The sequence below is a fragment of the Phoenix dactylifera genome, unplaced genomic scaffold, assembly GCF_009389715.1.
Source record: "Phoenix dactylifera cultivar Barhee BC4 unplaced genomic scaffold, palm_55x_up_171113_PBpolish2nd_filt_p 000316F, whole genome shotgun sequence".
Lineage (NCBI taxonomy): Eukaryota > Viridiplantae > Streptophyta > Magnoliopsida > Arecales > Arecaceae > Phoenix > Phoenix dactylifera.
The window spans coordinates 507,063-532,349 of NW_024067786.1; the positions used below are offsets into that span (position 1 = coordinate 507,063).

Below are 25,287 nucleotides of genomic sequence, written 5' to 3' on the forward strand. Positions count from 1 at the left end.
AGCGAACGAATCCGATCTTGGTCAAATTCTAAACAAAATACCAAGTTCGGGAGCAAAATCTAGGTTGTATTAGATCATGACTTGATTCGCTCCACTTGCGACCATATGCTTGTTAATTAAGAAGCACCTACTTAAAATGAATAACAATTAAAGGGCTGTTAGATGTGCATGAGTGTAAACAAAAGCCAGCTATATATGACATGATCCACAATTTTTGACCACATTTCTGAAATGGGTTTTACATTCCCCAGTACCAAATCCAGAAAATAAGAGGGGGAAGTATGGTTTTAAGTGGTGTATAATAATTCTTTGACTAGGCAGGCAGGCATATGAATCTAATACTTTTGAACAATTACCATCCACTGCAGGACTTGTGCCATGGAAGCTTCTCCTTCAATTCTCTGTCGTTCCAAAGCTTCAGAACGTTGTCATCATAGTCCAATAATGCATTCCAAGATGACATTTGAAATAATTACCCATGAAATTGCCAAAGACTATCCATCAAACGTTGCCAAAATCTGACCGCATCCATCTCCACGCGAAGACTCTATACTTCACCGCGTCATGGATCAGATAGAAGGTCTGGAATAGCATAACCCGATTTTAAGATGGACCTACCTAAATGTATAACTTGTACTGAATAAGCTGCTAGTGCTTTACAGCTAAACCCCAGGTCTAATGCCTGATTAATGGATGCCATAATACCTACTGCACATCATTTTTGTTTCTTTAAAGTATTTATGAGGATCCATATAGGCATATGTTTACTCTCACATTTGTTATGCTCTGATAGTTTTTGGATACTTATGCAAGACTAAAAATAGCTAAATAATATATTCTGGCCAGTTTTTTTATGGATGTGCTCCTGAGTTATGTCATTGTTAGTCAAATAGCAAGATAAGTTTGCTCTTATTTTAAAAAGTTTAAAATAGTGAAGGTATCGTTTGCGCACATCTAACCTAAAACTCTTCTGTTAAATATTCTGTCAGGGAGACTTCTCAGGTTGCCAATATATATATATATACATGAATTGATTTTCCTCTTGTCCAAGGGTTCTCCCTATCATTCTCTATAAAATAATCGACAAAAAATATTTTTTTATTCACGAATTTTTCCGGTGAGTACTGAGTAGTTCAAAAATCTTTATAGTTTATATACTAATGATGCTATGTGATGTTGTTGATAGTGATGTTTCTGCTGTTATTGATTATTTTAGCCTCCATCATTCATGTTTTCAGATGAACAAACTTAGACATACTGAATACTTAGCCTCCTGCTAGCTTGTTAATCCCTCGGTCAGAATCTCCGGCCATGAAAGGCGTCAGATATTGATGGGTGGGACCCATAAACCCGCGTGCTATCTTTTTTGGAAAGAGCAAAGAAAATTCTGAAGTTTGTTTTCACATAGTATTTAACTTCAACGAAGCCTTTATTCTTCTTCCATCACCATTCACCATTTGCCTTAGCTTCCAAACCATCCTATATATATATATTTATATAGTTGCCACTCCTCACACCCCAATACTCTCAAACCAAATTCCTGATATCAAAGAAGCCATAGCAAGATGGGAAATGAATGGAAAGCGGCCTTCTTTGCTCTTCTGGTCTTCACCACCATAGCCTTCATCTTATTCATCTATTACATCCGTCACCTCCGCCGTGGACCCCAACAGCTCCCCGTTAAGGCCCAGGCCTCCGCCCCCATCGCCGCCACCACCTCGGCTGGGAACTCCCTCCCTGCAACTCCCACAGTCTCTCATGCTGGTCCTGCCGCTTCCGGCGGTCTCGACCCATCGGTCCTTCGATGGCTCCCCGTCTTCATCTACTCCTCCATGGCCTACACCGAGTGCTTGGAGTGCACCTTATGCTTGAAGGGCTTCGTGGGCGGCGAGGAGGGGCGGCTCCTCCCTCGCTGCTACCACAGCTTCCATAAGAAGTGCGTCGACCGCTGGTTTCACTCCCACTCTACCTGCCCCCTCTGCCGGTCGAAGGTTGAAGCCGAGGTCTCGGAGTAGGTGAACGAATGGTGTTTTCTTCTTCTTCTTAACGAATGGTGTTTTCTTCTTCTTCTTCTTCTTCTTCCTCTTCTTTTTTTTTTTTTTTTTTCCTCCTGCTGCTAAAGCATATAGATCATACCTAGCGAGTATGGATACATCTAATAAAATCAGAAAATAAAATGCTTTGGAGTGCTTAAGGCAACTCCTGAAAACATTTCGCCCAACTCCTCTTCTGTTATCTTCTATTATATATGTAAATATATATGTTTTTTGAGAGATGTTGATTCCTATATATATTTTATATACAGTTTTGATATAAATATATTCAGAAAAGTCAGAAAATAAAATTTGAGAGAGGGAGAGAGAGGGAAAAAAGTCTTGTAGCTGTCCTACAACTAATTTTTAAAATAGTGAGTTCAGCTGCGACCCAATCATTCATTCTGTTCGTTTTTTTTTATTTTTTAAAAAAATTATAAAATATGTGTTGGTGCTAAAAATAATAAATTTATTTTTTTAAAGACCGTCGAACTTATTATCAAATAAGTTGCCACATTATTCATTCACATCAGTAGATTTGTTGTACATAGATATTATCATCAATCTTAGAATAAGGTCATAGTGCACTTTATTTTACATATCTCATTTTCCTTGCAACTCGGTAATTCTCTGCTCCTCCATAATCCCTACTACATTAATTTCCAGTTTTCTATTTGAGCAGTTAACTTATATCCTAATACTTATTGTCTAAACCTCTATTACAATGCACTGCTTATTTATTAAATGTGATAGCGATATGCATTCTCAAAAAATAGAAAACAAAAAGGAAAACAAAAAGTATATATAATTTATAACAAATAGTCCATTTAGTTTGTATTTTGATCATATTTTATTTATTAATTATGTCTGATATATGTCGAAATCGATCATAGTCGATATGGCAAATCGACCAATAAGATTCTGAGATGTGCAGAGGATCCTCCGAATTTTAAACTCTCCTTCCAATTGGCGACAGCTCGGCCACAATCGAGAATAATTTCCATAACTGCTTGACAAATGAGCAAGATGTGAACTTCAGAATGTGCGATCTATTACCAAAAATGGCCGATTCATGTGCTCGATTTTTTTGGGCGACAGTCACCAACCCTCGCCTATATAAACTACTCTAGAAGGATTCTCTACATAAGTGCTCTTGAGCTCTTGAAGTGCTCTTACATCCTTTTCGTTACAGTGTCATTCTGCTGCTCTCACAACACATCCATTATTTTTTAAGAGTTGAGTCTGAATTGGGCATTGGAGGGTCTCATGCCAGATACTCTCGGGCAAAAGGATTTTCTTTCTCTATATGATTTCAAATCGAAGCGCAACACTAGGGCCCCTTATCCAAGCACCCTCTTTTCCTCGGAGACGTGCAACAATGTTCAAGCTAACCTCTTCAGTCGAGACAGTAGATCTACTAACAACCTCAGCAACCTCGTTAGCTCGATGCTTGGATTTGGCTCGACCTCAAATGGCATGGTGTCCGGTTGCTATTTTTCTGCTTATGATAATTTAACCATGGTATGATTAATAAGTATATCATCGCCAAATTACCTAATATTACATAAATTCAAGGGTCTTCTATCAAAAATTGGCAGCAAATCCATTTACACTAAGCACTTAGAAGCTTGCCGATAATCCTATTGACAACTTTCGATCACCAAGAACTACTTAGTTCCTCCATGCATGACTACTTAAATTAAAATGCACCTCATATATAAGGGGGTGACATCAATCTATCTAATCTTAGACAGCAATGTAGAATTTATGTGGGGACATTTTATAGAGTTAACTGCTTATGTCCAACCAACGAGTGTAGTTGAGCATCCAAAAGCTCTACTGACTCTGTTTGTACTAAGTTTTCTATACCAGATTATGCTACCGAACCATTCTATTTTTAATCATATGGTTCGGGCGTATATTTTGTATGAAAGAACGATTGATCATCTTTTACGGAATACGGCTGCACATATCTCGAATCACTCTATACTCATTTATTCATTTGCTTGCCCAAATCTTAAATCATCTATTGCACGCAGTAGATTTATAAGAAAGGATGTGAATCCTTCTTTCTTCCATGCGAAATATGCAACCTGTGTCCTTGATCATATCACAAGCTACTGACCACCATGTTGCATTGCTACTTCGCATTGGTACTTATATTTAATCACATAAGTTGGTGGATCATTACTCCCATTTTGATCCAGCATTTATTTCTAAAACATATACAAAAGCAATAATGGCACTAAAACGTCACATTGACTCGGTTTTCTTCATCACTAGTTAATAACTCAGAGGCCATTGTATGCATGATCTCTCTCATATCTCTCCACCATGGAGCAAAAAGCGGACGCTTTTGCCGCTTCCGGGATGCCGCTGACCGTTACGTTCGTTAACGGTCTTTTTTTAACAAAACCGAAAAAAGGGCCTTTCACTTCTAAATAACCGAACTCACGGGTTCTCTCTCTCTCTCTCTCTCTCTCTCTCTCTCGGTGTTAAAATTTGAGAACAACAGGCCAGAACCCCAAATCTCGGAGCCTGTGGGATGTGTCTCCATCCCCTTCTGATTTAAATCATCCTCTATCTTTGTAGGAAATTGAGAAAGGAAAAGACCCCGCATTGTCTTCGAGTGTGAGTTCTTGGGGCCTCTTCTCTAGGGTTTAATCCTTGTAAAGTTGGGTTTTTTTTTTTCCTTTCGGAGGAAAATTCTCTCTTTTGGGGTTTCTAAAGGCGGCATCGGTTGCAGCTGGGGGAAAAAATGGGGCCGGGAGAAGGACAACAGTTCGAGGAATGTGCGGCCTTGGTGAGTCGGCGCAGTGGGAAGTGTCAGACCTTGGGACTGCCCTGTCGGTCCTCCAAGCCCGAAACCATGTCGGTCGAGTCCATGTCCTCATCCTCCCCTCCTCTCTTCTGGTATGTATGCATGTAACGTGTGCCCATATCTGTGAAATTTGCAAGAAGGAGTGTTTTTTTTAATTTTCTCTTCTATTTTTCCGTTTCATGATCTGTAAAATGCTCTGAATAATATAATACTATGCGTTATAATTGTAAAGAGAATCTGGTTTTTATAGCTTTTCCCCATTTTGACTTAGTAGTTGGTGCAATTTTAGCAGAAATGCCTGCCTAAATAAATGTTATCAGATCAGAGATTTATACCTGTTTGTTGCATTTCCTTTTAGTCAACCATTCGATGCAGTTTGTTCATGGTCTAAAGGATGTGTGACAAATGCCACAACCCATTTTTGCAAATATTGTATGAGGGATAATGAACTCTTTAACTTTTATTTCTTCTTTTACAGTTCTGTGGTTGAAAGATTTACAATTACCTGGGTTGCCTGCTTGAGTAGGAAGGCTAGGAAAAAAATCGAGCTTATCTGGTATACAACAAAGACCAAGGAAGCCCCATGTTAGTAGTGGGTAAGGGTAGTGCGGACCAAAAAGAATAGGAGGCTCAAAACTAAGAAGACTTGGATCGATGTGACCCAGAATCATCCATAGAGGCTTAACTTTCACAATTGACATAGCCTCTGTAAGAAACATAAGAAAAAGGAGCATGGGGCATGGTCTTGTGTAGAAAAATCGTACATTGCAGTTCAGGATGGCATGCAGAGATCGTAAAACTTGGCACTACTGGTGGCATAGGAGTGATAGAGTGGGTTAGTTTATATATACATATACACATACATATACATATACATGCGCACACACACACATATATATTTGTATATGTGTATATGTACATGGTAATTTCCCTTCACAAAAAAAAAGGATTTTCTAATTAACCTTTCTTAGTTTCTCTTTTGCCTCTTTAATATCTTACAATCTACTCTCTGTTGCCATAACCGAGGTAAGAATGCCTATGTGTCAATTGGCCTTATTTAGAAGTCACATTAAGGTATTTTTTCATTACAGCTGCCCATTGTTATAAGCTAGGAATGTTGGCACTACTTATGGAGGTACTGGCATTCAATTGATGGCTGGTTATAAATACACCAATAATTTTGTGGACCCTTTCAGCTTACAGTTTTGCTATACAGTCAATTCATTTTCGTTGTTGTATTCTTTTGGATTGCTATGCTTTTAGAAAAATCTCTTTATGTGAAGAAAAGGCATTTAAAATGCTGGTCAAGCCTTTAAAAAGAAAGTCCACCAAAGAGATCTATCAAATCATGAGAGTATCTGAAACTCTGTTAACAAAAATACCAAAAAGATCTATGCTATGCCAACTATATATGTGTGTTGCTGTATAAAATGTATGAGAACTGTTATCAATTTAGACTAACCAGACCCAACTATGGACCTTGATTTAGTCCAGAGAATTGGCATCCTTAATTTAGATTTTAGACAATAAATGAAAGCAAAACCAACAATAAGCAATTTTTATGACAAAATTGCTATTATGAATGTGATTGCACTCTGTGAAGTTGAAATTAGTGTTTTCTAAGATTATTTTTACTTCGAAACAAAGGTGGATACATATTTACTTTTCTAAAAAGAAATATGAATGCCTTTTATGTCATAACCTTCATTTCTGCAGTGCAGGAGGACCAGATTCTGGAGAACCTAATGGTGATTCAGTTAATTCACAGACTTCTCACCAAGAACCAGAAATAAATTTGTCTGATAGGCTTAGAAATGCTGCTATGCTGGACATTGAATCAAATGACTTCTCTTGGGATGATCTGTCATCATTGTATCATACTAAACATACTAGCAGTACTGAACATTCTGAAGACGAGCTAAATAAAGCTTTAGAGGTTTGTTGTTTCTGGATCTATACTTAGGTTTATGAGGTTTTGTTGTTCCTGGATATATGCTTAGGTTTATGAGTGCATTGTTACAGTCTTCTTATAAGTTCCTGGCAAGATATTGATGTACTTGCATTGTATGGTCTAATATGTAGGCCAAAATAAGACACCTTGGCTTTAGGTAGTTTGGGCTAATTTCTGATTGTGTATCTGAGCCAGCCCTCCACTTATATCATGATCCATGACTTGTTACTGCCACTGTTACGTTTATAGTTTTACTCTAACCAGTTAACCAGTTTACTGACTGGTTCTTTATTTCAGAACTTTTTTTTCAGCCCATGCAGCAAATATATTTCATTCTGTCCACTTATTTGAGAACTTGAAGTCTGTGCAGTTAGCATTTATCAGTCAATGCATCTGACAAAAATTAGGTCCATGTCCTTTATGGCTAAATGAAGCTAGCATTTACAAAGTTTCTTGTTTGCATATAGAGTCATGACAACTTGAAAAGATCGATCGACAAACTATGTTACACATGTTTGGTTTTTAAGTACAACCCTGGTGAAACATTGAAGCTCAGATAATTATATGACTTAGAGGAAGAAGAATTTCTGAATGTCTCAAGCATGTCCTTTTTTAACTCTCATGTCTTGCTTGTGAGCAAAGTATGTGTGTGTGTGTGTGTGTGAAATTAGATTCCATTCTTTATAACTGGTGGTATGGAAAGCTAAAAATGTCATTTCATGTAAGATATAGTGAAAAGGCGCAAATTGACAGTGCAAGCTAGAACGAATTTCAGAATTTATCATGTTTTATTTTAATTTTCTTGTTTTATTTGATGAGAAACCCTGTTGTTATATGTATGTAAAGGAGAAAACCTGCAGATGGTAGTTCTTGAAAGTTTAATCGAATTGCATTTAATGGATGAAATGGGAGCACCTATTGTGTCAGAACTACTCAATTGCTTTTCCTTACCAGTTATTTTTTCCTTTTTTAATGCTTTTGTTTCATTGAGTTTGAACTGTGCGCTTGATCTAATACCGAGCTAACAAAAAACTGGCGATGGCAAGTATGATATGTGAAACTTGGTCAATTTCATGATATGCGACCTGTTCTTACATAGGACCAAGATAGTGGGGTCATTATTGTTGTTGGTGGGCAAGAATTCCAGTTAAAACTTTGCATGTGCTGGATGATTGTCATTTCTATTTCCTTCCTTATAACCTAATGTGGGATTTTCCAGCTTTGTTGTTGTAGATCTTTTTGCTAAAATATAAATTTTATCTGGTGCCTTTTTTGCCTTCATGCAATTGGCTTGATACAGGTGACTGTAAATTCTGGGGGAGTTATCTTCTATGTGCTGTTTAACGCTCCCAAAAATGGTGATCTTTCACCAAAGGAAGCAGCAGGAGTCATTAAAATTGCATCTTCGAGGATGGCCACACAATCAGAACGCTTAGGTTATGAATTTGCGAAATGGCTGGGGGTGAGGACACCTCAGGTTATTACCTACTCCTCTTTTTATTGATTTTGTTTCTATTTTGGAGAATCGCAACTTTTCTTAGACCACCGGCCATATGCAGGGCAGAGTTATTCATAATTCTAGTTCAGAATGGCAGAAGATTAAGGATGCTGCAGAAAAGGCACGACTTGTGGCTGTCACCAGTGAAGATGAAGTGGGTGAGATGACATGTTCAGAGATGTTGGAAGCTCTTGAATTGAACCGATGCCTTTTCATAATGAAGTACAGACGCCACTTGATCTTGTAGTTACCACTTCTCTGAATTAAACAGCTCATGTTGTTTTCCTTGTGACAGTTATATTCATGGCTCGCCGCTGTTGGAAAATCCAGATGCATTTGATACACGGGAGGCTGCTGAAAACGCTGCTGCAGCCCTTGGGAGGGTCCTGATGCTGGACCTTATACTAAGGAACGAGGATAGACTCCCTTGTCGTCAGCTTGGGTGGCGTGGTAACTATGCAAATATATTATTTGCCAATAAAGTGGTCTCTGCAAACATGGATGCATTGGAGGAAGCTCATGATTCTGCCATTAGACGATACAAACCACAGATTATGAAAAGTCTCCAGAAAGAGAGGAGGGCAATTTCAGTAAATGGCAGATTAGGTTCCCATAACCCTGAACTTATGTCTGAGAGCTCTGATGCTTCCAATGAGATGGGTCGCAGATCCACAAAGAAGCAAGCAACAGATGAAGCAAAAAGAAGTGATTTTTATATCGTGGCCATTGACTCAGGCGTTCCTCGCAGGCCTCCTGCAGGAAAACGGGCAAAAGATCAAGAAAATTATCCGAAGGTGGTTGAGCTTGTACTCAACAACTGGGAGTACTCTTCTAACCTGTTATATGAAGTATCTGTGGGAAAACTGGGGTTTCCTGGACCAGAAGAGGCTGATGTGCCTACTGATTCTGGTTCCTGTTTGTCTGATTCTGATATGGTGGCAGTTGTTACTGCCTTTCGAGGAGGATTTCGTGCAGCTCTCAGAGACCTGCAGTGCTTCCATATATTTCTTCTCACACTTTACCAAAAATTGGATGGCCTTTTACGAATTCTTCTATTAATTATTAATAAATGCCTTGCTGAGTCTGACAAGGATGATTCTGGAGTTCTAGACTCACCATCACATTCTGCAAGGTGTAGTTTTAGTTCTCCCTTTCCTGCATACAAGGAACGTGGTGGGGCTGAAACACATGCAGATTCAAGTGATTCTGAGACACACAACTGTCTGCTTAAGTCCTCATCTGCAGGACCTCGAGAATGCTCTGACACAACTTCTCCAGTCTCTCGAGATAACTGGAATGGGAGGTATTTTAAAGGATGTGGAGAACCTCCCCGTTGTTTACGCTTGACAATGAAGCTCCGTGACTTTAACAAGTGTGCCAAGGTTAGAAATCTTTGAGCAGAGCATGGGACTGTTTTCCTTCTACCCTCCCTATATATAGTGAAGGAAAGCTTAAAGTCATAATACAGTTTCAGAAGATTTTATCTGAATATTTGACCAGATTCAAGAACTTTAAGATTAAATTGATCAGCTTTAGGTGACTTCGATATTTTTAGATTTTATTATTTCATGTTTTAATGGACATCAAATATCTGCTGTAAATATTTTGTTGCTATTTGAAGTTTGAACTGTTTAGGCCATTGTAAGATGTTTAATTGCATAAGCAATATAAATGCGAGTCTTTGAGAATTTTTTAACATTTGATAATAGTAAATCCTTTTGTTTTATTATATAAAATTTTATTCTTTTCCTTGTTGAAAATTCTTTGATAGAAATATTATTTGGCATTAACAACCACATTTGTGCAGTTTTGGCACTTCCATTACTTTTATGCTTTCACTTAATTTTGAGATTGCCAACATATTCTTTCCTTCAGTTTTAACTGATACAATATGCCGGTCATAGGTAGATGCCGAGCTAAGCAAGGAGCTGGAACAGTGGAATGAAATGCTTCGAATGGATGTTGTGAAATTATGCCAGGAGAACAACTTTAATACAGGCTTTTTTGAGGGGAATGATAATAACATCACTGTTGATGCTTATGAGTTGAAGGTGATCCCCAACTTCTTTTATGGCCACTTATGTACAGAGACTAAATTTTGTTGTGACTCTTTCTCAGGTCAGACTTGAACATATACTTGAGAGAATAGCATTGATCTCAGATGCTGCAAGTACAGAACGGCCCTCTCCTATTACAGAATACCTGTTCATTGGTGGAGCTTTAGCTGCAAGGTCCATGTACACTCTTCAGCACTTGGGTGTCACACATATACTCTGCTTGTGTACCAATGAAATTGGACAATCAGACTCTCAATACCCTGACCATTTTGAGTACAGAAACTTCTCGGTAAGTATTGTTCCCTCGTATTTTATTTTAGAAGAAAGCACTGTTCCTTCTTTTCAAGATCTTAGATTGTGTTAAAGTGAATTCTGAATAAGGAACTGTTGGGGATAAAGGGGAGTTTTGAGTCTAACCAAGAGAAGATTTTGATCCAAGAGTTCGAACTCAATTCAATCAAAAAGCTTAAACCATTAAGCTTTAGGCCCAAACATCTAAAATTATCCTTTTACTTCCCACTAATTATTCCATATGAAACTGGACCTCATGCATGATCTTCAACATTCTCCTCTACATGTTAGCCAATTAACTCCCATCAAATCCACTATTCTCCACTTAAGTTTCATGCCCAATTACTCTTTTGAGTGCCACATGTTACCAATCCAACCTAATATCTCACTATCCATTAACCATACTTCACCACTGTCCATTATTCCTTAGGTCCGAGAGTTACCCACTTTCCAGGAGCCATGTTTCACCATGCTCCATCGAGTTCACTCTTTCAAGAACCATGCCCGAGTACATGCTCAAATCCTGCACCATGCTCCATCGAGTTCACTTGCTATGCCCACTCAGCACGCCATAACCACCATGACTTAACTCTACCATCCTGCATGCTACCACTCCTTCTGAGTGCCACATGTTAACACATCAACCTAAGAGCCCACTCTCTATTAGTCAGGTTTCATCAGTAGTACGTTACCACTCAAGCCCAAGATTCGCTCTCCAAGAGCCATGGTTCACCAGTCTTACAAGAATCTACTCTTTAAGGAACCATGTCTGAGCTCATGCTTAAACCCCATACCATGCTCCATTAAGTCCACTTGCGGCATCCACTCGGCACATCACAGCCACAATGACTTGGCTCTACCAAACTGCATGCTACCATTCTTCACAAGAGCTACCAATTGCGGCACTTTTACAACTTGGAGAGTTGTCTCAGATTATTGGCCATCGACTTTGATACCACTTGTTGGGGAGAAACAGAGAGTTAGTCCAACTAGGAGAAGGATTTGATATACATGTCGGAACCCAATTCAACTTAAAAGCTTCAGCTGTAGAAGTTTGGGCCCAATCATCTATATCAATCCTTCTAACTCCCACTAATTGTTCCATGTGATACTATACCTCACGTATGATCCTTTACATATATGATTGTACTTCTATTCTTGGGACTTATCACACAAATCTTATGGTAACAAGATTTTATATGTTCTGAAACAAAAAGAGTAAAATGCTTTGGGCACCCATTCGTGCACGTGTTTCTTGGGCCCATGTAATGCTGGTTTTACAATTGAACATTCAACTACCCCTTCTGCATCACCAAATTTCCCCGGAGTTAGCCAATCCCCTCCTTCCATATGGCAGGAGAAACTTTTTACGTGAATCTGCAAACATTACTCTTTAACACAAGTTTTCATACAATAAACAGTAGGATGGTGTTCTTCTTTTTTTTTTGATTCTGTAACTTCTAATCTCCATGTTATCATCTGCCTAGTCTAGGAGAATTTGATAGGATTTCTCCATGGTTCCATGAGCTTAAACAACAATTTATAAGATAGATCTCCCTATGAGCGAATGATCTTTCAAAGTTCGGTGGCAGCTCTTTTCTTGCATAATTTTTTTCTTTTGCCAGAGATTTGTTATTAATTTTTAAACTATCGTAAAAATTTGCTCAAGCCTTCAATGGAACCTTCTCAAATTTGGAATTTGAATGGAGCTTCATAGTTGACTCCATTTTGCTGGGAAGGCATGGAGGATGTTGATGGTAGTTGTTACATTCTATGGAAAATAATCATTGTACTTGTGTCAATGAAGTTTTTTTCTTCCATAAATATAATATAGTATTTTCTTTCTCTTTGAGAATAGTGAATAACCAAATATTGTACAGTAACATTTTCAGGATTATTGATGTCATTTAGTCAGAAATGGTTCAGAGTGTTGTATCAGTATAATTTTGCTATTATAAGCATAAAAATGAAAAGAATATTTCATAAATACTAGACTTACCTTATTAGCCTTGGTATGGTCATTGATTTGATATGATTGATTACTTGCTGTTTGTATCATTATGACGTCATTCTTTCATATATTATTATTCTTACCTATAAAAAAGAGGAAAGGAAAAAAGAAAGAGAAGTTACTATGAGATGCTTGCTAAACCCTACCAACTTGCTTTATAATGCATTGTGTACTGTTTTTGTTGTAAATAATGATGAATTACTCTGATATGTTGGTTTGTGCTGAAAATTAAGATAATTTAGCTTTAGATGGACTCATGGTTGGCTTTCGTATGAAATAGATGTACCAATACCTTTCCTTGATTTTAAATTTAAAATGTTTTTGTAGAACCCTGGTCATGTCATTAGTTTTTTTTTTCAAAAAGAAAAGAAAAGAAAAGAAAAGTTATTACTATGCAATTGTGCTAGTTTTGTAGGCTCATTGTTTTCCTTCTTGTGACTTGCATATGTGCGAGCCACATGTTTACTAAAACCCGACTCCCTCCAAAGTTCATCCATGTCACCAAGGTTGAAATTTGAAGCTACTTAATTTATACTACTCCAAACACCCAATTCTTCCCTAGGCCATTAATTTTCTGCCAACCACATACCTCATTTATGACTGCACTTTTAAGAGATCTCTCAACATTTTCGATGACAAGGCACCATCTTCTGCATTATTGTAGACCCAGCCAGTTTGGACTCAGTGTGTATAAGCTTGTAGAATTTAAGCCGCAAGAAGCCCTTTGCCATATTCTGTTAAAAGTTGTGTTTTAGAAGCTCTCTTTTTCAAGTTTGTCCCCAAATCTAGCATGAAAGCTTCCTTTTTGCTCCCGAGTTCTCCATTGCTCTTCTCCAAATGGTCAGAGATCTTAGCTAGCATAAACCTTATGTTAAACTACTTGAGAAGGGGGACTCTCGGCTTGCAGGATCTGCCTTTCTCCATGTCTGCAAATAAAAACAGACCAGTATGGACTTTTTCAGTATATCTGAAACATGCCGACCATTTGATTTCACATTATTATCTTAAGAGAATTATCTTGGATGAATGCGTAGTAAGCAATCGTGTATCTATGATGAATTTTGTAGTATGTGGTCATGTGTAATCAGACAACTTCGTTGGTTTTATGCAAATCCCATACCATTTCATTGTTTGCAACCGGTAACAATTTGACGGCATGTCTGCAGATCAGTGACAATGATGATGAGGACATAAGCCATATCTTTGAAGATGCTTCTGATTTCATTGATTATGTGGAACACTTGGGTGGAAAGGTATTGGTCCATTGCTTTGAGGGGAGAAGTCGAAGCGCAACAGTGGTACTGGCTTACTTAATGCTAAGAAAGTAAGAATGATCAAGATAATCTTTCACTTAATTATAAAATATAAGCATTTAGCCGGGTTCTTTCTCTCAAAGAAACAATTGATCAGGTTCTAATTCTTAGATGCCATTATCATCTCCAGGAAGCTCACTCTCTTAGAAGCATGGAACAAGCTAAAGAAGGTGCACCGCCGAGCCCAGCCAAACGATGGCTTTGCTAAAACCCTCTTGGATCTTGACAAGAGGCTGCATGGGAAAGTTTCTATGGAGTGGCAGCAGAAGAAACCAATGATGAAGGTATGCCCTATGTGTGGGAAGAATGCAGGCCTGAGCAGCAGCTCGCTCAAGCTCCATCTACAGAAGTCCCACAGAAAGATATCCTCAGGTAGTGTCGACAGTGCGATGACTCTAGAGATACAGAAGGCTCTAGAGGCGCTTAAAATCAGCCGCGGTGGCATGGCCAGCCCAACTCAGAAGCAATGCCAATCGTTTGTAGATGGATTTTCTCATTAATATTTGTTGACCAGGGATTGTAGAGCAAGAAGAACAGAATCCTAGTTTTGCTAGATCAGTTTTTCGGGTACTTAGCTTGTAGTTAGTGGATGAGTATCATCTATGTCTTATTGACAGGTCTTTCAGCAAAGATTCACACCTGAAAGTTGCTATTTGTAAGCAATAATAAGACTTCGATGCAAAGGATGAGGACACTCAACATTGTAGCATCTCTTCTGCTGTAATAATGCCGTCGATGTAACATTGAACCAGGGTAGAAATTTGATGAATCTTACCAAGTATTTTATGTGATGATGATGTAGATTGTATATGGTGAGAAATGTGGCTTCTCTGATTGGGCTTTTTGCTGGCTGACCCTTGCACATATTAGTCTTCCTCTTGTGGTTGATCATGGTTTAAACTGGTTCTAGAATCCTTGTAGAATGTCCTGATTCTTTTACCCACCTCCAAAATGAGGACTGAAAGTTGCTGAGTGATTAAAAGGAAAATACAAATAGATCAAGAAAATATAGTTAAATCCAGTAATGAAACAACCATACATAGTTTCTTCTATGGATGGCAAGTGACCTATCATGATCTTTCCAAGTGTCATGCATGAAAAAATTAATTAGATCTCGATCAATATAACGTTCTTGATGATTTATTATAGTTTGTTCATATGGCTAAAAGTTGGATGTTGACACTTAGACTTGTGCGTGTTGATGAAGCAAAGAGTGCTAGTGTAATTAACTATGCTACTTTCTCCACCCCAAACTACGTGCGAACCCAAGATTGGTGTGAAATAATGGCCATTTTAATGGTCATAGAAATGATTGGCCACTATTTAATTGTCATTTCCATCCTAGTGGCCTGCCTAGAGAAAGAGTGATGGACATGCAATATCTAACATTTTCATTATTCATTTAAATAAAAGATATTCTAGATGCACAGTGGCATTTGGCTTGAGCAAAACTACCATCATTCTTTCATTATTGCTGTCTATTTTCAAAATTAAAAAAAATCACCGTAGAAGTCAGTATATTATTGACAAACCAAGGACCCAAATTTGGCATATAATGCATGGCCATAATTCTACTTTAACAGTTAATAACAGTTTAGTGTAGGTCCATAATTTGAGGATTAACTCTCATGACTTGTGCTTCTCCATTTTTCATGCACTCCCATGCACCGTTATTCCCTCCGCACCACAAATTTTTGTGGTTAAGAAACTGGAGACTAAACCAAATCAAACTTACTCTCTATCGTCCAAAACCACCTTTCTATCATACCACCTCCAACTCCAAACCACCTGAAACAATTCTTTATACAAGTTTGAGAAACATCTTTTCTTCTCTTGGACCAAAAGAAGAACAAAAATCTTCCAAAAAGTTTATGACATTACTGTGACGATGACAACCTTCCTCCTCTTTCTTTGCCTCTCCATTGCCATCATCCAACCAACCGCCGCCTCCGATGCCATCAACAGCACCAGCCACCTCGATGAAGCCTGCAGGAAGACCTTCGATTCCGACCTATGCATCAAGGCCCTCTCAGTCTATCCCGAGAGCCAAACCTTCGACCTCCATGGCCTCGCCGGCCTTGCCATCAGGGCAACCGCCTCCGCCGCCGCCAACACCTCCTCCTACGTCTCGAAACTCCTCGACGAGGCGAAAATCGAGGATGAGGGCTTCCAGCAGTGTCTCTACGACTGCGAGGAGAGCTTCATCGATGCATTCGAGCAGCTCGACGAGTCGACGGTGGCGATGGACAAGATGGCGTACGGGGACGTGGACTTGTGGGTGACGGTGGCCAAGACGGACGGCCAGTTGTGTGACGAAGGGTGCGAGCATGTGTCGTCGGCCATGAAGGCGCAGCTTCATGCTAAGAGTTCGGAGTTCAGCAAACTCTGCAGCATCGTTCTGAACATGACCAGCGTCCTGGCCGCAAGTCATTAGAACAATGTTAATTACCTGTTGTACTTTTAGGTTTCTTTTTCTTGCTAAGGCCCTATCCGGATTATTTTATGGTCCATAATTTGGATCATTGTTCGTGGTTTCACTCTCTTTCGTTTTTTTTTTTTTGTTTTTTTTGGTTATGTTATGTACTCACCTTCAACTTGATATCAACTCTCCATCTTTCTAAGTCTTTAAGTGAAGGCCAGCATCAATAATAAGATTTTTTTTTCATTAATATTCTCCTAAATATCGAATTTTATATGAATACCTTTTCAAAATTGATATTTACATGTATATCTTTATAAAACACTTGTTTTGCTACTCTAACTTTTTTATCCTTATTTTTTACATATGTATTCATGCCATCTCATGCCATTAAAAAATTAATGGTTTCAAATTAAAATGACCAAAATATCCTTAATGGATAGATATGAAAGAAAAAAAAGCGATCGCAATGGAAAACAAAAAAAATAATTTCAAAATTCTATTTTATTTTTAATTAAAATAAATATAGTTTTTATTAACGGTGTTAGAAGAACCGTTATATGAGGATTATTTATGCAAAACAGTATTTATGAAGGTACAGATATATATAAAAATTTAAGAGAACATTCATGCAAATTTAAATTTTTTAAAAAATATTAACGTAAAAAACTTTTTTTTTGTGATATATTAGAATTAAATTCGTGACGAATTTGAATGCACTGAAGATCTAATCAAATAATGGAGATTTAGCCTAATCGCAACTCAATCACGATCCGATCATGAGCTTCTGATTTTCTCGATATGATTGAGGAGTGAAGTCAAATTTTTTCATACGCATATATAAATAGTGTATTGTGCATGACTTCTCAATAGTTCAATTATTTCTAAAAAAAGGAGAGCGCACCCTCTACATTTGCTGGAGGGCATCCGTAGATATCTCTCCCGGGCACGACTAGCTATTCTGACATGGCATTAGAGTTAGGGTCGTCGGAGGGTTACTGCGTTATAGGTTAAAATCCCTTACAAATTAATATTTGTGTACATGATCAGATTGTCATCTCGACTTGTCTCAACTTGTTTATCCATTCATGCCTATGGTCTACATTTGTTTTGAACAAAAAACCCACACATTTCTTTAGAAATGAAATGGGAATAAAAAGAAAACAAAGAAAGAAAAAAAGGAAGGAAAAAAAAAGAAAAGAATAAAAAGAAAGAGGAGAGGTCCCCAACAGTGCAAGCACCGACCAGCTCCCAATGAAAGGCTATTTGTTTGAAATTTTCTACGAGAAGGGTCCCTGCACAAGGGAGGCGTCTCCCCTATAAATGCTCCTATCTTCCCAAACTTGGTGAAGAAAGAATTCAATCCCAAATCATTTGGAGGCTTTACCAGTTTATCAAGCTGGCTCCTCAGATAATCCCCCCATCACTAAACAATTTTGGGGGAGTGGACCTTTTGATCTGAAACCACGACTCCAAACTTGTAGCAGCCGGCGGTCGGTACACCTTCGATAAGCATGTCATCGGAACAGAATTAAGAGCTACATGAAAAGGCATAGTGCATGCAAGGTGCGTGTTGGAAGCAGGTAGTATCTATTTGACAGACGACTCGGCCACAATGATCGTCTGGATTCAGGGTCGGTATGGCAACAACGATCGGCACCTGTTGATTCGGGACATCTGCAGGATTGTCGGAGAGCTTGTCATTTCCTGAGCCACTTATATTTTTTGAAAAGCGAATATCGTTGCCGACTGAGTTACTTCTTATGCTATGTATCACTCGAAAGAATTTTTTTGGAAATGCCCCAAGGCTATTCCTCCCCCCTTTGTTATCTCCTCTTGTCGATTTGTACTGGGTGCACCCATGCCCATGTGGTGTGAGTCACCCGTGTATCAAAAAAAAAAATAAAAAAAATCACTAAACAGTTCCGGCGCACTATAGCAAGCTTACCTAGTTCAAGCATATCGACGTTTTTTTGCTACAAAGTCTCGTAACCATGAATTGCACCAATATCCTTTTTTATTTTTTTCCACCAAACATTGCCAATGAAAAATATTTTGAGAATAACACCAGGCCTCGAGGTATCAAACAGGAAAACTAACTGTCCACCAAGCTGCATGGATCTCCCAAAGGCCATCCCATCAAACAGTTGGCAAAACCTAAAACACTCAAAACTAGGGTGGCAATCGGGTCGGGTCGAGTATAAACGGGTCGGATCAGATACAGGTCGGGTCAAAAAATCATAAACCTGAATCTGATCTGTTTATTAAACAGGTCAGAAATTACAACCTGAATCCGACCTGTTTATTAAACAGATCAGAAATTACAACCTGAACCCGACCTGTTTATTAAATCTGTTTAATAAACAGGTCGAGTTACCTGCTTAATAAATAGGTAAACGGGTCAAGAAACCCGTTTAAGACCCAACCCCCTCCCCTCCCCCTTCCAGCCCCAAAGACACTGCCTCCCCCTCCGTTCGCCGCCGACGGCTGCCGCCCCCCTCCCGGAAGCCCCGCCTCGGAAGTCGGAGGGTCCCACGACCCCAACCGCGGCAAGCCTTGGGCCGTCGACACCCGCGGCTCCCTCCGCGGCCACCACTTCCTCCTCCGCTTCTCCGACGACCCCTTCGAGCCTTAGCCCCCTCCTCCAACCTCGACACTGGCGGTGCCGTCATCGTCATCAAGTCCCTCCTCAGTCCTCACCAACCTCCTCGGCATCATCGAAGGCCTCGGCTGGGGGAGGCAGTGGCCGGCTCCGGTCTTCAACAGAGGGGTGACAGCCGGAGGGAGACCTTCGGCGGCTCGGCAGCCAGGGGAATAGAGGGAGAGATGGAGGAGGGAAAGAGGGAAAGAGCCCAATGGCTCTAGGGTTTCTTAATTTCTTTTAGTTAGTTTTCATCTGGTGATCTCCCAGCCATTAGATCTTGGTCCTCTTAGAACCTCCATCTATTTTATTTGGGATAAAATCAGGCCCAATAAGACCCATCTATTAAACAAGTTATATTGGTTAAACGGGTAAGACATTAAAAATCTGTATCCGACCCAATTAATAAACAGGTTAAACGAGTCAACCTGTTTATGATCCGAACTTGTTTAAGCCAAACCCAAACCTGTTTATGGCGGATCGAGCACGGATCGGATTGGCGGATCGGATCATATTTTGCCATCCTTACTCAAAACCCATCCCTCCCATAAAATTTAGCTCCTCCAGCTGACTTTCGTCACTCCTTTGCCGACTCGAGCACTTTTTAACATCTCCTAGCAAAAAATACTACCGACCCTTGTTTCTATGTTCTACATCTTTTCCAACTTAGTTCAAGTGAAGGGGAGATATCAACCAAAGTCTTATTAGCACAAAGAACCTCAAGAGAGTAAAGAGAGGTCCGTGAGGAACTGACTCATGTACAGAGAACATCCATAAGGAAGTTTAAAATAAAAACCAGGCACTACGTATGATCTAAAGAAAAAAATGGGTGTTTCCTTGCTATCATATCAGACCAAATTCCACCGTTACCAAGATTGCAGTAGAACTAAAAAACAAAGCCTATACTTCATGGAGAATTATTTCCTAAAATATGTATCCTTCGAATATGTGCAATTCACTAGTCAAATGAATCTCCAATTCCAAACAGTTCCAAAACTTTTCAGTAGATATAGATAGCGAAAATACTCAACAGGCTTCTTGTCCTCGATGCAGCAGTGGGGAATCTAATTGCAAACCACCAAACTCTCACCTAAGAAACAGAAGATTGTTGCAACTGATAGCCCTTTTTAATTACCAGCAAATAACAGCCTGGACTTCCACTCGTGCCTTCCAAATGCACTCTATAATTAGCCAGTGCAAAACCTTAGACACCAAGCACCTTAAACATCCATTTTGAACTCAGCTTACCTGGTCTGGTCAATTAAAACGTCTGATATCATCAAGAGAAAAGACCAACAAATCAATCTTTCTTTCTAGCCCATCAGAGTTCTCAGTCCACTGAGATTTATTATAAGGCTACAAGCATTAGGGAAATGGCACACAACGGACCTTGCAAATCACTACAACCCATATCAGACATCTGAAAAGCATCCATCATGGAGAAAATCACAACTAATTACGGACATCTTTGTACAAGTTAGCAGATTAAGAAGATTATCATCAGTAGTAGTAGTATCCAAGGGAGAAATCACAACTAATTATGGACATCTTTTTACAAATTAGCAGATTAAGAAGATTATCAATAGTAGTAGTTCGAGCAAATCAATATATTCAAAAAAAAATGGTTTGTGGTCGTCATGCTATATTAAACATCACAATGACGGTGCTACACAAGATAGTAAAGCTGTAAGTTCTTTTCAATAAATACAATGTGACGAAACAGAACTGAGAAACACAATTGACAATAAAGTTTTAAAAAATGAACATGGAATGATCCATATAACTGAAGAGGTTGCTGTTGACAACAAGAAGAAATTTAGCTATCACACATGAAAATAATTCATAAAATTCAGCTGAACGATAAAATAACATTTAGAGCTCCAAATAAGGAAGAAAACAGAACATGCATACACTTTCTGAAGATGTTGGTATATTGTAATGAATCATATGCAGCAACTACTATCGTTACAGTTTGTTCAAACACTTCTTCATCTTTGCATATATAATGATGCCATGATCCCCACTCATCAATCATAGCTAGCATTCAGAAACTTCAGCAACTCATTGCGGTTGCTTTCTGCTAACTTGTCTTCCTTTGTTTTCTCAAGCTTCAACATAATCTGGAAAAGAATAGAAGTCTAAGGAATAATTTCTGATCTTCAAAAAAATTATAGCAATAGATCAATGCATAAAAGTTCGGACCTTTTTGCCAGACACAGCACTGCGCCGAACACCATCCTCTTTGTCACGGCCAAGAAACTGGAGAATAAAAGAATTTTCTTTTAAAATAAAAATAGTTTATTGAAATCCTTGTAAAGCCTGAAATGAAGATTGTTAATTTCAACTACCTTTGAAAGCTGGACAGGGCTGCTGCACCGCTCAGTCTGCAGCTTCTGTATATAGCTCCCGTAGCCAAAAATCAGCAAGCCAACATGACACCCAGCAAGCCAATCCAACATCCAGTTACCCATTTACAGACCCCAGCTCCAATGTCAAAGAGCCGACCCAGAAACAGGCAGCAAGTAATATAAGGATTCCTTGCTATAGCTTAAAAACCTTGAAAACACTATGATGAGGCAGTTGCTTCCTATTTATATAAAGATGAAATGAAAATACACAAATATGCAGGATGGCAATTCTGCTTAATCATAGAGGTGGCAAGAATTTCATCAGAGCAATATATTAACTATCAACTTATTATAGATCAAAGATAGCATGCTATATGCCTTTAATCTCCAAATGCCTACATCTGTTACGCACCTTCATCTCATATTATACAAGTAGATCTAAGCTGAGTAAGATCTCACAAGTCCCAAGCTCAAATATACCAATTTCCGAACCAACCCACTAAAGATACAGGGCAATTAAAAAGCACCCGCACATTTACACAAAAGACCTACAGGTAATATAACAACCTACCTCTTTATGCTTCGGTTTGTGGCGTTTGTGACTCTTGCTTCGGTCATTATCCTTGGTCCAACATCAAAAATGTTGATCAGAACTTTTTAGGAAAAAAAATGTATAGAATGCTTGAGAAAATGGATGTGTTCATAATAAACATTCAAATGCATATCAGGGCACACCTTCTTTGATCTTTCACTATGTTTGCGCTTCCTCAATCGATTTGATGCCTCACATTCACCATCAGAGGAGCTCTTGCTACTGCTGTAAAATCATAATCAATGTTCAGTGCTAAAATAACACATCAACAAGCAAATGATGGAATTCTACAGAACTGAAAGAAATCATCACATAAATCATAAGTGCCAAGCTGATATTGGGTCATGCATATTCTAAAGACAGAAAGCTCTTCTATGGCAGGAAAGTTACACCTCTCCCATTCAACCCATAATTCTGTCTTGTACAATTCACATAATTCTCATCATTGGGTCATCATCGTCAACAAAAGTTTGTCTCATCAAAAGGAAGTATTCTATGCGTCACAACTCTGATTCAAGAAGACACCAGAAAAGGATTGGAAATCTATAACTGGCTGCTCATCAGACATATTCTATAGAACTGGTGTCAGATCTCCTAGCAAAAGGTGCATAGAATGCCAGCTGGCGAATAACAAGAACCAACCTTTCAGATCAAATAGCCAAAGATTATGTATCAAGATGACCCTCCAGAATTTCATGCACTTGGGAAAATCAAACTAGTTTTGATGCAAGGAACCATATTCATCTCTATGGCACAAAATTCAATCTAAATAAATGAACATGATCCCGAAGTCCCCATCTTTTGTCTGACTCCAATAACATTAGTTTGATAGGAAAATACATCACCATTTGTTAAAGATTATAAGAACAAAAAGGAGGAGAAAAAGGTATTAAAAAGAACTCGCTCCTACAAGCACCACGCTAAGCACCATCTAACAAGCAACCCTCCTGAGTCTCCACATTCTGGGGACAGTAGTTTCACGGAATACTTGCCAGTTCTTTTATAAAAGCCTTAAAATTTCCAGAAACCCCTCTAGTCTACGCATCATCCATTTCCAAATCGAGGCTTCGTATCAAGAAACATGCTAATTCTCATATTCAAATACAAACAATACAACAACATATGAAATCAATCAGAAGTCCTCCACAACGCATCTTTAATAGAATTCCTCTAAATTCAAGCAGCAAATGTGCACCATACACTGGCAAGAAGATTTTGCATGAAAGGAGCAAGATTATGACCTAATCCAACCCATAATTCTAATCCTAACCCTAGAAATTCCTTGTAGAGACGGAACAGGTTAAAGAGGCTACTCGCCTGTAACTACTGGTATAATAAGAAGAGGAATCGCTGGGGGATCGGTGCCTCCGCCTCCGCTTCCCTCGAGACTGGTGATCCTTGCGAACCCTGACGGCGTCTCTGCCCTCACGGCGGCGGCGGCGGCGACGGCGGTCATGGAGAGAAGAGGAGTCCGAGGAGTAGGAGGCGGAGGAATCTGAAGACGATGAGGAGGAGGCGACCATGGCGAACGGGTCAAAAGAGGGGCGCTCCCTTCCGGTCTTCTTCAAACCCTCGCTCCCAGATGGCGAATCGCCTTTTATTCGCTACCGACTCGCGTTGTTCAGTCGGACCGAATTCTAAAGGCGGCACAATCTTATAGGGCTTCGTAATCTTAATGGAAAGGGCTGGGCCGGTCCATGGTGTGACCGGGCTATATTTAAATGAGCTACACCAATTTGGGCTGGGCCAATTGGCTCTAAAAGACTTAGGCTGTGTTTGGTAACCCAAATGGGATCATCAAGATGATCTTTGTTGTGATTCAAATTTGGCCCGAGGGTGATCATGCCGGAGAAGTTGGGGGAGCTACTGGAGTGCAGAAGAAGACGAGAAGAGCTACCTCCCTCGACCGACGGTGTATCTGCACAAAGCCTCACCGGTGTTTTCTGTGAGGACCCTCCGACGTTCAAGTTAGAGTGGAGTTTAGTAGGTCCAGCCAAGAGTTCCTTTAGGCGTTACCTGTTGGGATCTTTTATAATCCTGATATGAGCGCTTAGGTGGTGGAGGTATGGCCCGTTTCCATCATGAGAATGAGTAGCGCACAGCCTGAGCTTGCTTGTGGCGTGCAGTGGTGTCTGTCTTGGGAATGATGAGACGTTGCCAGTCGTATTAGAGTTTGACCCATTCTCATCATGAGTGGGAGTGGTGCGCAGCATGACCTTGCTTGTGGCGCACGGTGGAGTTCGTTCTTAGGAACGGTAAGGTGTTGCCCTTAGTTGTCGTGGGCCAGTAGGCGAAGCACGGCGTGGTGGCGTCGCAATGCACGGCCACGTAGGAGGGCGAAGGCATGCACATAGATGCAGTGGTTGGTGAGGCCGAGCTTCGTCGAAAGGCCGCATCAGGCATTCAACGAGGTCAGTTAGATGGGTGCTGAGGCCAGCCTAGCATTCCAGGTTCCGAGGTGTGTTCGGTGGAGCGCCCCGAGCTCGCGAGTTGGTGTGCATTACCGGAGAATAAGAAAGGCGCCCCGAGCTTGGCTGGGGTGCATCGGCGAACAAGGAGGGCGCCCCAAACTTTGCCGGGGCGTGTCAGCAAACAAGGAGGGAGCCCCGAACTTGGCCGAGGCCGTCAGCAAACAAGGAGAGCGCCTCAAACTTGGCCAAGGCTCGTCGTCGAATATCCGAGGTTGAGGAAACTTTTGGTAGAGTTCGAGATCAGGCTGATTCTAAGCCGGACCGAAGATACGTCCGGTCGGCGTTGGTGTCTGTTGGGCCGAAATTGGGTGGCTCTTTTGGTGTGGGCTGGACGATCCATTCCCCCCCCCCCCCCTCAATCTTAGATTACTGATGATCCTTATCTCAGTATAATTTAATTCCTGATGATCAAAGATCATCGTATTTGTATACTATGTTCTAGTAACTGAAGATTTTGAAGAATCGCTGAGCAACATATTTAGTATTCTATGGGAATCTAAGATTATTAACGATATGATAGCCAAATTAACCATGATATATTTCTTAAAAATATATCTATTAATCCTATAAATTATTACTTATATAAAAATATATTAATTGCTATTATGGAATTGATATTTTTATTTACAATATGTTATTATTTTAATACTAATATTTATTTTGATTAGAAAAATAAGACAAATAGAAGTAATATATTAAATAATTTCAAAATATAAATATAAAGTATAAATAATATACTTCTCTTATAATTTAAAGTTATAATTGAATAACAATATGACAATAATATGACTAATAATTATGTAATATTAATATGATATTGTATATAATATCGATATAATAT

General features: G+C 39.4%; 4 protein-coding genes across 7 annotated transcripts; 3 read left to right on the top strand and 1 right to left on the bottom strand.

Annotated features, from left to right (window-relative positions):
- The first annotated feature begins 1,461 nt into the window (after positions 1–1,461).
- LOC103719780 (RING-H2 finger protein ATL2-like) lies at positions 1,462–2,227 on the top strand. The gene has a single exon (XM_008809174.3). It carries the CDS (start codon positions 1,566–1,568, stop codon positions 2,013–2,015), a length of 450 nt encoding a protein of 149 aa, XP_008807396.2. The 5' UTR covers positions 1,462–1,565; the 3' UTR covers positions 2,016–2,227.
- A 2,285-nt stretch (positions 2,228–4,512) lies between these two features.
- LOC103719781 (dual specificity protein phosphatase PHS1-like) lies at positions 4,513–14,753 on the top strand. Of its 3 annotated transcripts, none has more exons than XM_039118186.1 (10): positions 4,513–4,664; positions 4,780–4,946; positions 6,571–6,790; positions 8,106–8,282; positions 8,365–8,525; positions 8,599–9,685; positions 10,208–10,354; positions 10,422–10,649; positions 13,829–13,986; positions 14,106–14,753. In XM_039118186.1, the coding sequence occupies exons 2-10, from the start codon at positions 4,792–4,794 to the stop codon at positions 14,473–14,475; spliced, it is 2,703 nt and encodes a 900-aa protein (XP_038974114.1). In that variant the 5' UTR covers positions 4,513–4,664; positions 4,780–4,791; the 3' UTR covers positions 14,476–14,753. The 3 variants fall into 3 exon arrangements, with proteins under 3 accessions (XP_038974114.1, XP_038974116.1, XP_038974115.1); XM_039118188.1 differs by having other exon boundaries at positions 6,576–6,790; XM_039118187.1 differs by having other exon boundaries at positions 4,513–4,946.
- A 147-nt stretch (positions 14,754–14,900) lies between these two features.
- Positions 14,901–16,512, top strand: LOC103719782. Its single transcript, XM_008809176.4, has one exon. It carries the CDS (start codon positions 15,864–15,866, stop codon positions 16,407–16,409), a length of 546 nt encoding a protein of 181 aa, XP_008807398.1. The 5' UTR covers positions 14,901–15,863; the 3' UTR covers positions 16,410–16,512.
- Positions 16,513–20,785: 4,273 nt separating this feature from the next.
- Positions 20,786–23,612, bottom strand: LOC103719771 (corepressor interacting with RBPJ 1). Of its 2 annotated transcripts, none has more exons than XM_008809164.4 (6): positions 23,293–23,612; positions 22,119–22,197; positions 21,955–22,005; positions 21,384–21,428; positions 21,238–21,294; positions 20,786–21,155 (listed from the first exon to the last, which is right to left on the bottom strand). In XM_008809164.4, exons 1-6 carry the CDS (start codon positions 23,496–23,498, stop codon positions 21,063–21,065), a joined length of 531 nt encoding a protein of 176 aa, XP_008807386.1. In that variant the 5' UTR covers positions 23,499–23,612; the 3' UTR covers positions 20,786–21,062. The 2 variants fall into 2 exon arrangements, with proteins under 2 accessions (XP_008807386.1, XP_008807385.1); XM_008809163.4 differs by having other exon boundaries at positions 22,119–22,200; positions 23,293–23,603.
- Between the last annotated feature and the right edge of the window lie 1,675 nt (positions 23,613–25,287).

Excerpts from the sequence above, each read along its gene's own strand:
- LOC103719780 (XM_008809174.3), top strand. The coding sequence starts at position 1,566 with ATGGGAAATGAATGGAAAGCGGCCTTCTTTGCTCTTCTGGTCTTCACC.
- LOC103719781 (XM_039118187.1), top strand. The coding sequence starts at position 4,792 with ATGGGGCCGGGAGAAGGACAACAGTTCGAGGAATGTGCGGCCTTGGTG. Across the intron at positions 10,355-10,421 it reads TTGATGCTTATGAGTTGAAG|GTCAGACTTGAACATATACT; the intron begins GTGATCCCCAAC and ends ACTCTTTCTCAG. Across the intron at positions 10,650-13,828 it reads TTGAGTACAGAAACTTCTCG|ATCAGTGACAATGATGATGA; the intron begins GTAAGTATTGTT and ends GCATGTCTGCAG.
- LOC103719782 (XM_008809176.4), top strand. The coding sequence starts at position 15,864 with ATGACAACCTTCCTCCTCTTTCTTTGCCTCTCCATTGCCATCATCCAA.
- LOC103719771 (XM_008809163.4), bottom strand. The coding sequence starts at position 23,498 with ATGGTCGCCTCCTCCTCATCGTCTTCAGATTCCTCCGCCTCCTACTCC. Across the intron at positions 21,429-21,954 it reads ACAAACCGAAGCATAAAGAG|AAGCTGCAGACTGAGCGGTG; the intron begins GTAGGTTGTTAT and ends AGCTATATACAG. Across the intron at positions 21,295-21,383 it reads GCCCTGTCCAGCTTTCAAAG|TTTCTTGGCCGTGACAAAGA; the intron begins GTAGTTGAAATT and ends TTTATTCTCCAG.